This window comes from Ursus arctos, unplaced genomic scaffold (genome assembly GCF_023065955.2).
Source record: "Ursus arctos isolate Adak ecotype North America unplaced genomic scaffold, UrsArc2.0 scaffold_4, whole genome shotgun sequence".
In the NCBI taxonomy this organism is placed as follows: domain Eukaryota; kingdom Metazoa; phylum Chordata; class Mammalia; order Carnivora; family Ursidae; genus Ursus; species Ursus arctos.
In genome coordinates this window covers 40163630-40177917 of record NW_026623056.1, presented here as the reverse complement: position 1 = coordinate 40177917, position 14288 = coordinate 40163630, and the positions used below count along the sequence as shown (strand labels likewise).

General features: G+C 45.3%; 1 protein-coding gene across 1 annotated transcript in view; it reads left to right on the top strand.

Moving 5' to 3' along the window:
• The first annotated feature begins 2160 nt into the window (after positions 1-2160).
• The window catches only part of PLCXD2 (phosphatidylinositol specific phospholipase C X domain containing 2), a 48897-nt gene continuing 36769 nt past the window's right edge, over positions 2161-14288 (top strand). Inside the window, exon 1 of the mRNA XM_026492925.4 lies at positions 2161-2839. Coding sequence (XP_026348710.1) covers positions 2677-2839 — 163 coding nt within the window. The 5' untranslated portion in view covers positions 2161-2676. The remainder of the gene's footprint in view (positions 2840-14288) is intronic.

Below are 14288 nucleotides of genomic sequence, written 5' to 3'. Positions count from 1 at the left end.
CTGTGATTTCATCTCCAAAATTTCTTCCAGAATGACTCAAGAATATACGAAGAAGAGCGTTGCCTTCTTTTGAACTGTTTTCTTGGCGAAGTCAAGTAGTTGTGATCAAAAAAGCTGCCAATTTCGTGGCGATACAAAACCTCTAGTCTTACGTGATTCCACGTCTCGTTTTTGAGTTCTCACACAGTGACGTCTCTAAATCGAAAGTTTAATGCTTTTTTTTTTCTTAAAGATTTATTTATTGGAGGGGAGGGGCAGAGGGAGAGAGAGTCTTAAGCAGACTCCAGGCTGAGGTTGGAGCCTGCGGCAGGGCTCGATCTCAGGACCTTGAGATCATGACCCCAAGAGTTGGACGCTTAACTGACCATGCTGCCCAGGCCCCCCTTTAATGTTTTCTTAATATGCTCACTCCTTCCATTAAGAGCTAAAAAATCAGGGGAAAAGGCACTGAAATTAACATTCCACAATAGAGCTTAAAGAACACATTTTGTTTGCCTTATCCAGCTTCCATCAAGTTTTGCATTTAGGAATTTTTTAAAAAATGTTTTAAGCTCAAGGAAAGCGCAGAAAGGTGACATTCCAGAAGTAATGTTGGGATATTCCTTTACAGAGTGATTTTTCTATGAGGAATAGAAAATGTGAACTCAGACACGCGACACAGTCTCAATATCCTGTGGCATACTAAAAAAAAAAAGAGCACTATATTGAAGTGCGCTTTAAACACCAGAAGATTAGAAAAATAATAATAATAAATAAACACCAGAAGATACATGATAGGCAGTGTACACTTTCTTTTTATTAACCAAGGGATAATCCTCCAGAAAAAAAACCAAAAAACAAAAACAAACAAAAAACTTCCCGTAATAATACTATGCAGCTCAAAGGGCGGAAAAGCAGACTCAAAAGATTGTTAAGAATAGCCTGGAAGAGGAAATTTTAGTCAGAGTCAAAAGGGGGCGCTGTGCAGCGGGAGTTAGTGTTCTGAAAGGTGTGTGGGGCACAGGCGTTGTGGCTGTGGAGTTACCACCGAAGTGGGCCGTTGGCTGATTAGATGTCAGCCTGCAGTTTTCTCTGAGCAAAGCCTGCTGCTTGCTTTTCACAGAAGCCCCTCCTGAGTCACCCAGGAGCTGCCTGACCTGAAGCCCTCCAGGGCCCCGCTATCAAGGCGCAGGGCAGGTTTTCATATTTGCCTCTGGGCCAAGATGTTTCTGTGATGATTGACGTGCGAGGTTCTCAGATCATTAGAGTCCCTATAGTATACCACCATGAAAAAGTACCATTCGAAAGAGTAGGAAATATTGAAGAAAGCAGGGAAATGAGTTTGTGTGCCTACAGGCCTCTGAACTTGAGGGTGTCCTTTTAGAATGGAATTTCCAAACAGTGCGAACTGCTTTCTGAACGCCCCAGGACTTGCATTTCATCTGTGAAAAGGCCATCCTACCCGCACCCACGCTGCCCTATGGGGGTCCTTTGAAGACCAAAGGGGACAAAGAATTTAGAAGGTTTCAAATACTAGAATAATAGAAATGTAAGTGATCATTATTCCCTCCTCTGTAAGATGGGGGTAAGTGGCGTGTAAGTGAATCTTCATTATATAACGGTTGAAACAAACCATCCTAGAGGCTGTCATCCAAATATGAGATATTGCACCTTTCTCGGCCTCCTTACTCCCCCTATTTCTGCTGCCTCTGTGGTTTATTGAAAATGTAATACATTCTATGTGATTGTCATTGTGTGTGTGTGTGTGTGTGTGTGTGTGCGCGCGCGCGCGTGTGTAGGGGAAAGACGCAAGGAAAGAAACATCTATGGTCGTGCTCAACATCTGAGTGCTGGCTGCTTGGAAGGCCGGAGGAAAGACCGGTCGGAGGTCCCAGGCCTGCCCCCCACCCCTCCCAGCAAGTGCCCCCGCCTGTCGTCCCCGCAGCGAGCCTGCCTCCCTTCACCCGGGCTGGAGTAACGGAGGGAGGGGACTGGGCGGCGTAGGGGTGGGAGCGCTCCGACCCGCAGCCCGGGAGGGCGCCGGCCAATCGGAGCGCGCTCCGCCAGCGGCCAATCACGGGCCGCGTAGCCCGGCAAATCTGCCCGGCAGTGCGGGGCGGGGCTGCCGGGAGTCCGGGTGCCGCCGGTTACACTTCTGAGCGCCTTCGGAAAGCCACAGGGCAGGGGGAGTGTGTGCTGAGAAGCCGGGGGAGGAGGAGTAGGCAGGCCCAGCTTCTGTGCCAGCCCAGTGACACACATAGAGGCATAAATCTGGCTGGTGATGTTGCGTCCGGGCGCTCACGTGTGTAGAGACCCACCGGCTTGTCTGTACGCCGTGTGGGCACCTGTCGTGTGAGTGGCTCCGGGCGTGGCTGCTCGTCGGACGCTCAGTTTCTGTAAGATTTATCTCTAGGGGCCTGCCTAACCCCGGCTCCAGGGGGAACGTAAGAAGTTTAACGGAGCCAGGTCTGAGCAGATTAAGGGAGTGGAACAGCGGCTGGGCCGGAGAGGGTGGGGACTGCGGGTGCTGGAGGGGGTAGGGAACCACCTATTTGCCCCGTCTCCCAGGCAGAAAGGTCTTTTGGCAAGACTGGCTTGACAAAGATGGCCCTGGAATGTCTAGAGTCCGGGCAATGATGATCACTGAGTGAGTGGCACTGGGCTGAGCCTGGGCAGTTTGTTGACTGACAAAGAGGGATGCTAGCAGTTAGGAAGGTAAGGAGGAAACTCAAGATGGGAACCATCTGCTCCCCCAACCCCAGCGGGACAAAGACATCATCGGAGGTCTGCAATGCCGACTGGATGGCCTCGCTTCCCCCTCACCTCCACAACGTCCCCCTTTCCAATCTGGCAATCCCAGGTACTCTTCTATTCCTACTTGTTCCCACCGTGTTTGCTTCTGCCATTTTAGTGTTGTTATTATTAATGGATTGGGTTGCTTCTCTGTTGTGCTGAGAAAATAATTGTCAGTGACCTTACTAAACCTTTTTATTTCCAACCAAAAACTTAACACTGAAGCAGCTGCTGTAAACAGATTTAAGTACACTGCATTATTGGCAAAACGGACTCGGGAGAATGGAAGCACCATTTTTTGTTTGTTTGCGTCTTTTTGTTTTGTTTTGTTTTTACTTGGTAGCCTCATTCTAAGAATGTTACAGTCTTAATGTTGGAACCAGGCCATGTGAAGGGTGCCTGTATCTGAATCACTTAAAGAAAAAAGGAGAGATCAAGAGTAATGAATAAAAAGTCATTAACAATTTTAGATCTGGATCAAAATTAAAACTGAGAAGTATTTTCGTTCTCATTTATCTGACCTTGCATGTAGGAAAAACAAACAAAGATTAGCATTAGAGAACAGGTTCAGAACCAGGACTGAGTACAAAGACACATGTTTTTGCTGTTGGAAAAGCCAGAAATAGAGAACGCAAATGCTCATCAGAAGTCACAGGCAGTCATTAGGTGTGACGAGGTGGTGTTTGAAGGTTTGTCTATATATACACAGGTGTCTGCCTGACTGATCTAGAACAGAAGCCTTGAAGAGCACTTCTGCTCCAGCCGCTGTTCCTCTCCTGGGGGTTTTGTGCCTTGGTATCACTCATTAAATTTGTTAAATGTGTCCTCTTCTTTCCACTCGAAAGCTGGTTAAAGCATGGTTTCTGGGGAAGGACCTTTGGACTCCAGTGAGCTCGGTGTGCTGTGCTGGGCCAAGTCCCGGATGCCTGGCCGTGAAAAGCACCCCTAGGAGCAGGGGATGGACCACTGCCAATGTTTTCCTCACCTGGAGACATAACAATTGATGTTCACCCCGGGACTACCAGACAAACTCGCAAGCATCCCTGGGAGCAGTCTGATTTTTTTTGCATGACCTCATGCAACCCAGCTCTTTGCTTTCTATGCATGAGGAAGAGCAGAGCGCGCTCTGGATGCAGCCTTTTCCTCGCTTGCCTCTTCTTTTGGAGGTCTTCCAGGTTCATTGTCCTTATGGCTCTTGTTGCTTTTGAGCAAGGAGAGGGCTGCTAAATCTCTTTATAGTTATGATCACTTGTGTTTTATCAGCCATTGACTACAGTTCCTTGGGAAATGCCAGCTGGTCATGCTTCAGAACAGGTCTTTTCCAGGCTTAATTGACGCCTGTGGAGTCATCCCTGAAATGATGCGCAGGCTTCTTTGAACATTAGTCATTTGTCTTCAGGCTTTCCGGTGGGATTGTTCGGTCAGGTGGCATGGCAGGTAGTGTGTGTTTGCAAACAGCATGGCATCTTAGGCAGGCCCTAAATGACTCTGTCATTCACGGCATGTCCGGGGTAGGCTGGGGCTTCCTCCTTCCTGTTGTACTTGGGACGGACGGATCAAACAGCAGCAGCTCTGCCGGCGGCTTGGCTGTGCGCTCTGACACCGTGACTCCAGAAAGGAGCTGCGCATTTGTTCTGCAATCTATAGGGTATCTCTCAGTTACTAGAATTGCCAGAGCCTGCTGCTGTGACTGGAAATGCTATGATTAGTCACCATGGAGGACATAGGAATTTGTTCACCCTACTTTGTGAAGTCTGGGCCTCCTATGCAGAAAAAGGAAGGAAGATAGAAAAAGAAAAAATGACCTTGACTCCTCAGCATGCTGAATTCATTTCTGTGAATGTCCTTTTCCCAGCGGTAGAAGGAGCATGAGTGTATGTATGTATGAGTTCAACACCGGAATCCCATATAAGTGCTCGCCATTTACAAAAGGAACCCCCTCCCCCAGTTTCCTTTCCCCTGCCTCAAGCTTAATATTCCCTAGCTAATGGCTAGCACTCAAGTTCTGCCAAGCCTTGCGGAGAAATTCTGAAATACAGAAGGCATTCAGGAAGTGGAATCCATCATCTTCCTCCCCCATTTCCCCTCCACCTCCCCCTTCGTGAGCACCTTCAGCATAATAGTTCTTAGTTACTAAGCGCTAACCTCAGCACCCACTGGCAAACAGTACCTCAAATCTCTACACTTCCAAGATAGCAACAAATATCCTCGTTTTGGAAATAAGAAAATTATTGTCCAGAGAGGTTAAGTAATTGTTTTAAGATCACACAAATAGTAAATAACATTTAAGCCCCTATCTAGCTGGCTCCAAAACCCATGCACTATCCCTGTGCCCCTCAGGGGGCCTTGGGGAGTGCAGAGCAGCTGTGTGTGGGTACTGGGGGAGGGGGTGGTAGTCTAACTAAAAACCAGTTTTCACAGTCTGTCTTCTGCGGCAAATGAAATAATTTTTAAGCCTAGGTGGTCTTTATCTGAGTGATTATATATCACTGTGAAGAGAGAAGGAGAGAGAGAGACATATATGTGTGTGTATTATATATCTGAGTAATATATATATGTATTTACATGTTTACAATTATATATATATATGGATATATATATATATATGTTAAGAATTGGAAGCCAGGAAATTTTAAATTCAGATTTATTGCTTAGACCTCTTCTGTGTGATGTGTATGCACATGTGTGTGCTCCTGTGTGCCAACCGACGCAGGGTGTCTGTGAGATTGTGTCAGCTCTGTCAGGATGGGGGTGGGGCGGCACTGACCTGGGAAAGGTCAGAGAAGAGGCAGGGGTTCTGGCAATAATAGTAGAACTGGGATGGAGTAAACTACGTTAGATTTGAGTGCATCTGCTGCATTTGCCCAAGTCGTGATGGGCGAGAACAGGTGTGAATGCGTACCTCCCAACAAAGCCTTGATGTGCTATTTTACTCCTGCAACTGTTAAAAACACCTGTTAATGGACCATATCACCCAAACGTATTGAAATATCCTAGAAAAGAACCTCAGAACGAATCTCATTGCCAACCATTTAGAATGGTTGGAAACCCTAAGGGTAAAGGATCTGGAAATTGCAAAAGTCAGATTTTTAAATTAAATCTTTAAACTCTACGAACATTTTCACTGGCGTTAGTGAAAGCATGATATTCTTTATGGACAAACGGACTGATGGAAAAAATGTTTTCTATAATGTGTATAGTTTTCAGTGAATTCTTTTTCCATATTTTAGCATATTTCTTTTCTTGTCATTTTTTAGAAACCATGCCTTTTCCCTTTCTATTGAAGGTAAACTGTTTAGTCTGTTGGACAGAGCCTTGAACTTAAGAAATTTGATATTGTTGATTCTAGTTGTGTGATATTGAAGAAGCATCTGAATTTCTCAGGACTTAGTTGCCCCATTTCTAATTAAGATGTTGGATTAAATGAAATATAGAGTCTTTTCCAAATTAAAAATTCTTTGATTAATTGGAAGCTTTTTTTATAAATGCCCATTCTTTGTCCAAACATGAAAAGAGATGGGAAGAATGAGTGGTTTTAGGTCTAAAAGCCCTTTCCTTTATGTTTTTTTCAAAGAAGAAATTATTTTTGGCATGTGCAAACCAGTACTCACAACTGCCAGAATGAAGCAGGGTCCTCTCACTTTAGCACCCTAAAAGGGGCTGTAGAACAATTAGTCTAAATAAGCTGACCCTGAGTACATTTTAAGAAACCTCCATGCTCAGGCCTGGGGGAGACCCAAAGATGAATCAGGCAACAACCCTAGTATAGAGGAGCTTACAACTTAGTTTTATATGCACAAATTACCTATATAGTTAAACATCATTGGGGTAAATATTAAGACAGAGATTAAAGAAGGTGTTGTGGAAGCACACAGAAAGGGAAGATTCCTTCCCGTTGGTTCCTACTTGTCATATTAGGAACTACTTTGTTGAAAAAATGGCATTTGACCCAAGATTTGAAGAATGGTCAAAATTTCAAGGGATGTGACTAGGCAGGCAGTCTGGGTTGGAAGGGGACTTTCCTGATGAAGTAAACCAGTTAACCTCAGGGATGGGGGTAGATGGGAAATGGTTGGAGGACTTCCTCTCCTGCCTCTCGGTAATGCTTTGTTAATACCTTTATCATAGCGCTTCTGAACACATTGTGATTTTTGGCTGTCTTCATCCACATCATCTATGAACAACTTGCACGGAGGGAGTATGTCTTATTTCTCTTTATAACCCTAGATCCCAGTACAGGTGGCAGCTTGGTCACAGGTGACGTGGATGATTGAATGAAAGGGACCCGAAGAGTAAGGATGCTGGAGAGTGGCTCGCTTGCAGCCACCATCGTGTTCGATGGTGGTCAGAGCTAAACTGAACAGATTAATTAGGTTTACCTGGCGAAAAAGCCATATGAAGTCACCTGAACATTTTCCAACCATCTCTTGTTACTTCTGCGTAGTATTCCCGTAGCTTTAGAGAAGGCTCGTCACTGAGCCCCACTGGAAGTGAAAATTCTGAGGCAGGCGAAATGGTCAGGAGAGTCAGAAGCAGCATTCTGGTGTAACTTGTGCCCCAGAAACAATTCTTTCACCCTGCATCCTTTCTGTCTTCTCTCTTCCCTGGTCAGATGTGAGCTTCTCATGTTTCCTGCCTGCCCTCAGCCTCAGCCTGCTCTCATTTCTTGTTGCCCTCTTCACCTTCCTTCCACTGACCTGGCCTCTCCCTTTCCAGTGTCAACCCTCGCCCAGATGCTCCTCACTGCTCTCCAATTCCCAGACCCTTCTCTGTTCTCATCCTCCTGAGGACCATCCCCTCCTTTTTTACCTTTCTGGAATTCCATCCCTGTCCTATGCAGTTCCACCTTTGACCACTTGGTGGGTTCTGTCGCTCTTCTCACTTCCCACATGCGCCACATGCAGACGAGGAGATCACTACGGGGGCAGGACTGAGGGATGATTACTCAAATCCTGCTTTCGGAAGTTGGATTAGGTCTGGTGCATCCAGAAGAGATTTGGGGACCCAAAAGGGCATAAAATACATTGTGGAACAGGAAGTCCAAGTTGGCCCCACTTTGAGGATAGCATGAGCCATGAGTTGGCCCTAGAAAGAAACCCATCCTCCTACAGGATTTGAGGCTGTGGAAAACCAAGGACCAAGCTGAGTCTACCAGGGCTGACCCAATCAAGAAAAACAATCTCATGGAACCAAAATGGACTCTTAGGTAGGAAGATGTTTTTGTTATTGTTGTTTTTTTCCCTCTGGGTGGTCATGGTGAGGGGGAAAAAAAAGGCTATGACTTTGGTGTTCTTCTTAGTAGTTCTTTCTTCTAAGGAGGCTCATCACTTCCTTCGACTTCCCTACCAGTGCCCCCCAATCACACAAAAGCCACAAGGAATTCAGAAATCCCATGTGTCTTCGAGAGGCAGAATGAACATGGATTGATTGGTCTAGAGCATTAATTCTAGAGCCACTCTGTCTGGATTTGAACTTCAGCTCTTTCCCTTATGACTCTATGACCTTGGGCAAGTTACTTATTCTCTGTGTTACAGTGTCCTTCTCTGTAAAACAGAGATAATAAAGGCACTACGTCATTTAGTTAGTATGACAATTAAATGAATTAATTCATATAGCATGCTTGGAATCACTTCTGTCACAAAATGATGGGTCATTAAAAATTAATTATGATGAATTTATTAAAAACCTGCACCTGGAATGGACAACCAAAAAGAAGTATAAGATCAGTCTGTACCCTCAGGTAATGTACAGTCTAGTTAAGGAGCTGACCTCCCAGTTAAGCCATGTGGCTCAGTGTTCTCTGTCTGATCGGATCAGGATAACCTGAATGGTCATCCCCTCAAGGGGGCTTAGAGTTAAGGGAAGGATACATGAAGGGTTGCCCAGGATGTGAGTACCAAGGGAGACTTAAGTGCAGTATGAGGGCCGCTGATCAAGAGAACCAGAAAATCCTCCTTAGCTACTTACGATGGCCCCCCTCCCAAATTCAGCTGTCAAACTTTGTCGTCTTCAGCCATCCAAAGCAGTTGGGGAAAATGCAACTCTCTGTGACAGGGCCCTGCTATTAACTTTGCTCCTCCCCTCCTCATTTCCCCATCACTTGCCCTTCTAACCCAGTGCTTGTGTTCCCAGCTCAAGACGAGGGATGGGACGAAATGCTTTCCTTTGAATAGATCTTTATACACACTTTATAACTCTTTCCCCAGCCATTGGAGTAGCCTCACAATCCCTCCAAACATACACATCACCCCCACGCACACACTAACACAGATACTGCCCATCGCCCAGTGCACACACTGAGCTGTGACCTCAGGAGAGCCCCGGTTTTCATGCCTGTTGCTGTCTTCCTTTGATAAAGATCTGGAGAAACGTGCCTACGGACATCTGAAATCCTAGGGGCCTGCCGCCTGCACCCACATGCGCGCCGCTGTCTCAGACATGCTTCCGAAGCTGGCAGTTGGCTTCTATCACACGATTTGAGCTGACTACCCCCCCACCCCCCACCCCCGCCAGGGGACAGGTTGGCTCCAGTCTCCCCACCGGGCTCCAAGAGCTCCTAAGTACCGGCAGCCAGAAGTAACTGTTGGTGACATGCTTTGCCTTTGGGAAGAGCCTGAACCTCTTTACGAATGCTGAGTAGCCTAATTAGAGCTTCAAGCCAGGCCCGCAGAGGAGGGATTATTCATAGACAGTGTGGTAGGTGCGTGTGTGTGTGTGAAGGATTTGAACACCCGTCAAGAACCACATCGAGGTAGAGGAGCACTGTGACGCGCCGGTGTGAGGAGTTACACGCCTGAAGCCAGGGCCCTTCACCTCTCACGGCTCAGAATTGGGATTATGTTGCTGAGTGCCCGTAAGGATGAAACCGTCCCTGGGAGGATTACATTAGTAGGTGTCTAGTAGCTGCAAGAGAACATGTGTTTGGCCACAGAGGCTGGCTTTGCTCTAAGGGGACGTGTGGGTTGTGCTAACTATGAAGTGTCGGTGGTCTTCCTGGGATTCGTGGTCTACTAAGCAGCTGGAATATTCTAAGAGAATAACAGGTGGTTTGGGGGGGGTGGGTTTTTTGTGGGGTTTTTTTGGTTTTTCTTTTAATTTCCAATTATTCCAGAATTATTGGCTGTAAGGTATTCTTTTTTTCCAGAGAATATTCTGTCACTATTTTTTTCCCTCTGTACAGACCTGACAATATCAAAATAAAGGAAGAACCTGGAAGCATTTGTACCCTGTATTGCTAATGTGTCGGAGCACACAGCAGTCTGCAGTAATGGTGGAACCGAACGATTCCTAGATGCTGTCAGACTGAGATGAATATTTTATGAACATGTATGATTTGAAGACTTATATGCTGAAAGCAGTATTTTTATAAGGTATAATTGAGACCAGATGAAAAAATGTCAAAGAGATAAAGGTGAAGACAGCATCCCTCCTTCCTGAACTTTGAGCTCAGGTCATTGTCGTGGCAGGAGGTGCCCATATGGATCTATGTAAAAATTATATGAGCACATTGTGTCAATTTGGCAGAAAAAAAAATTACAGGTGCTTGTTTACCCCTTTTGCTCCTTTTGGTTTTCATTGCCTAGATTTAAAACAATGTTTTCATTTAAAGGAAAATCAGGTTTTCAAAGGGTACTTGTTGAGCGCCTTTTGTGCCAGGTACTGTGTTAGATGAGGTGAACGTGGAGAGAAGATTCTTCTCCCTGCTCTTCATGAAGTTATGATCTTATAAGAGAAGCTAAAATTCAAACACTCTGGAGAAGAATGCATAAGGTACTGTAACACTCAGAAAGCCAACTCCCAATTCCATTAGTGGGAGGAGGCAGGAAGCCTGCTAGATTGGGTTTCAAGAGGAGATGAGCCTTGGGTTGAATCATAAAGAGCAAATAGTAAATAGCCGGGTGTTACAGGTAGAGGGAAGCCTGTCACAATGCAGAGGCACTGAGGAGGGGGGAGGAGTGAGATTAGGGTGCCTTGAGAAAACCCAAGAAGTCTGGTGTGGTCAGAACTTAGATTTCGTTTAAACAGAGGTAAGATTGGGAAAGTAGGCTAATGAGTCTTCCGTGGCAGGCTAAGATTGAACTTTAAACATTACCCCAGGGCAAAAAGCAGCCATTGAAAGACTTGGTCGGGAATGGGTGAAAAGCCCCCAGAAAACTGCACAAGGGCTAAGAGAAACAAAATGGCACATCAGTTATTAGGCATGCTGAGGGGTAATAGGAGAAACTTACTGCTTCTTTCATTTCTGTTTAATACATATGTTTTGATTTCTGTTTAATACATATGTATTGATTTCCTCTCATATGCCAGGCCCTCTCCTAGACACAGTGACGATCGTTACACACAGTTCCTGCCTTCAGAGAGCTTACAATCTAGTTGGAGAAACGGACTTTTTTTTCTTAAGATTTTATTTTTTTGAGAGAGAGAGAGCATGTGAGCACAAGTGGGGAGGGGGGCAGAGGGACAAGCAGACTCCCCACTGAGCAAGGAGCCTGATATGGGGCTGATCCAGGACTTCAAGATCATGACCGAAGGCAGATGCTTTAACTGACTGAGCCACCCAGGCGCCCTGGAGAAATGGACATTTAATCAAATAGTTACATGTGATGAGTAACTGCTCTTTAAAAACAAAACAAAATAAGCAGTTATAGCACAATATACTATGCGGAATGACGGGGGAGGTAGAAGTTACTGCTGGCGGAAGCATATGGCATGGCATCTTTAACAAGACTTGGGAGCCCAGGGAAGCCTTCCGGAGGAAGTGATGAATATACTGCAATGGGAAGGATGCATAGGAATTAGTCCAGAGGATGAGAGTGTTCTAGGAGAGGAACTAATGTGGGTGAAAAACCTTGAGGAGAGAAAATGGCCCACTTAACAAGGAAAGTTGATCACGGTAGTTGTACTATTGGTTTTCAGGAGGGGAGGGGCAAGGAGTAAGGTGGCAAGGTACAGGGAGGCCTAGTAAGCCATGTTAAAGTCGTTTAGCTTTACCTCAATGGTGATGGGAAGGACATTAAGCAGGTGAATGACAAGGTCAGCTTTATGCTTTGGAAAGACCACTCTGGAAGCAGTCCCGGAAGTATATTGGAATTGGGAGTCCTGTAGCCAACTGGACCGGTTAGGTTGTTGATGAGGCCATCTGAGTGGGAGGAGATGCTGACCTGAGAAGGAGAGTGACAGTGTGGATGAAGGAAAAGGGAAGACACAGGAGATATATGGGAGGAAATATCGACAGGACTTGGCAATTAATTGGTGGGTGAAAATTGGGATACAGGAGAAGAAGCGGGGTTAGAGGTGGCAGAGGGAAGCAGAGTTTGGGGCACGCTGAGCTTGAGGGACCTATAGGAGCTCAGTGGAAACCATTTCAGAGCTCAGTCTTACTTTTCACAATTTGCCCAACCCCTGACCCTCACCCCCAGCTACTATTATATCCAATATAAGATGATTTGAGTTTGAAATCAGTGTCTTTATTCTTTTTATATATATATTTTTTAGATTTCAACTAAAATTTTACTTTGTTCAGGAACGCTGTCCAAAACTTCTGGTCCCAAATAAGTGACCCTCAGAAGCTCATCTCATGTTCGCTTGTTCTGCATGAATTCTCTCATGTCTTGTTTAATGATTTCTTCCACCGTTTTGGCAGCTTGGGGGTGGGAGTTGAGGTTAGCTCTGTGCACTATAGCACAAACCAGCTGTGAAATGGAAACATTTAGTAACTTTACCACGCCTTCAAATACCATTAACTTCACTCACTCATATCTTGAATTACACCAAAAGGCTTAATAAAAGCAGGAGAATTTTGTAGTAGAATATTTAATTTAATATGACCTATTCTAATACCCTAAACATTTTCCTCTTTTCCCTTAAACCTTTGAATTATTCTTATTTTTGTGTTAAAAACTGGAACGTTGTTAAAGAGAATGTGATTATTTTGGAACTGAGAAGGCTTATAAGGGAATTACCAAGTATCCTTTGTGAGGTGTTACTTTACCAAAAACGATGCCATCTGTTCAGAGACAAAACAGGGTGATAATTAGCAAAATAGAGAAGGAATGTCTTATTAATGAATTACCTATGCAGTCTCTTACTTTGAGATGGGGATCAGAGTCTACCGGACATTTGAGGAAGAGAAAGTCTTTCAAAAGAAAATAGATACCCATCCATCTGAAGAGGGCTTTAAAATGCCTCCCATAATGGAATTGAAACGCCTCTGACTCATAAATCCTAGGATGTTGGGGCCAATTTGGAGAATATCTGGGGCAGTGGAATTTTCATGGTGCCAGGCAAGAGCCTGGGTGAGGCTCCTCAAGGCCAGAAGTGGGGGGTGTTGGGCAGACCTTGAACCAGAGAAGCTCTGCTTATATTTGTTTTGCATATAAATACCTCATCTGACAACACTCCAGGTCTGAAGAGCACCATGAAAAGCTCTGATTTACTCCAGCTGTGGAGCTCATCCAGCCAGTGGGGGGTAGACCAGGAGTAGCTTTCTGGATTCCCAGGCTAATGCTGGTCCTCAGACAGTGGGATGCCTCTTGGCTTCTCAGCACATAAAAATAAATTGATCAGCTCTGCTTTCCAGTGTTCTGCCTAACCCAGTTGCTTTGTTGCATTGTGAATAATTCCAAATTCAGTAGGCACTTGATTAAAAATTAAATGGACCACATGGCCCTGTCAGATCTTGTGGGCAGTTTGACAGTTGTGATTAATACTCTACGACACACCCTATGGAAAATAATCCAGTCAGATAGATGAAGTTTATCCGTTTGGGCTGACAGGGTTTAACGACGTTATTCTTTGGTTTGAGACTCTGCTAACTGGTCCCGGACCTCGAGCGTTGGACTCGTGCTGGCTGGATTCCGTAGACCCCAAAGATGCCTCAGCCTTTCTGCAATTGTCATCATGGAGTCACAGTCCCTACAAATGCTGTCTTTTTCCCAAGGACCTAATTCAGGTGTGTGAAATGGGAGGCCCCCAAGGAGAAGTTATTAGAATATAATTTCCACAGGTATGAGTCGCAGGGAATCTACTCTTTAGGACTTTTCCTTTTGAATTGTTCGTGTGAAGTTGTATTATAGCTGCTCCTTTTGTCATCCTTTCTGGCTTATTTTTGTCCTGTGTGTTTTCTGACATATTCCTCTTCGTTGACCCAAATTACTCGAGCTAGAAGGACAGATGGAGATAAATGGAACTGGGGGTATCCAGGTGCTGGGGATGAGGAGATGCAGACAGTGAACTCTGCCTGTTTCAAGAAGATGGATGGACCAAAGAGAAGTTTGGGAAAGGGTCAGAGGACCTAGGCTTACCTGCCCTAGGCAGCTCTCGAACAGCTGCTGTTCAAGCAGTCATGCTTGCATTTATTCTAGATGCATGTATTCAGTGCCTACTGTATGCCAGAAACTTAGGAACTGGAGGGAGACGGGTGTGATCAGACATGCTCCCACCTCAAACACTCACAGTCACGTGTCCATGACAGATACAGAGAAAATGGCCACAAGGTGTCCCAGGTTCATCAAGTT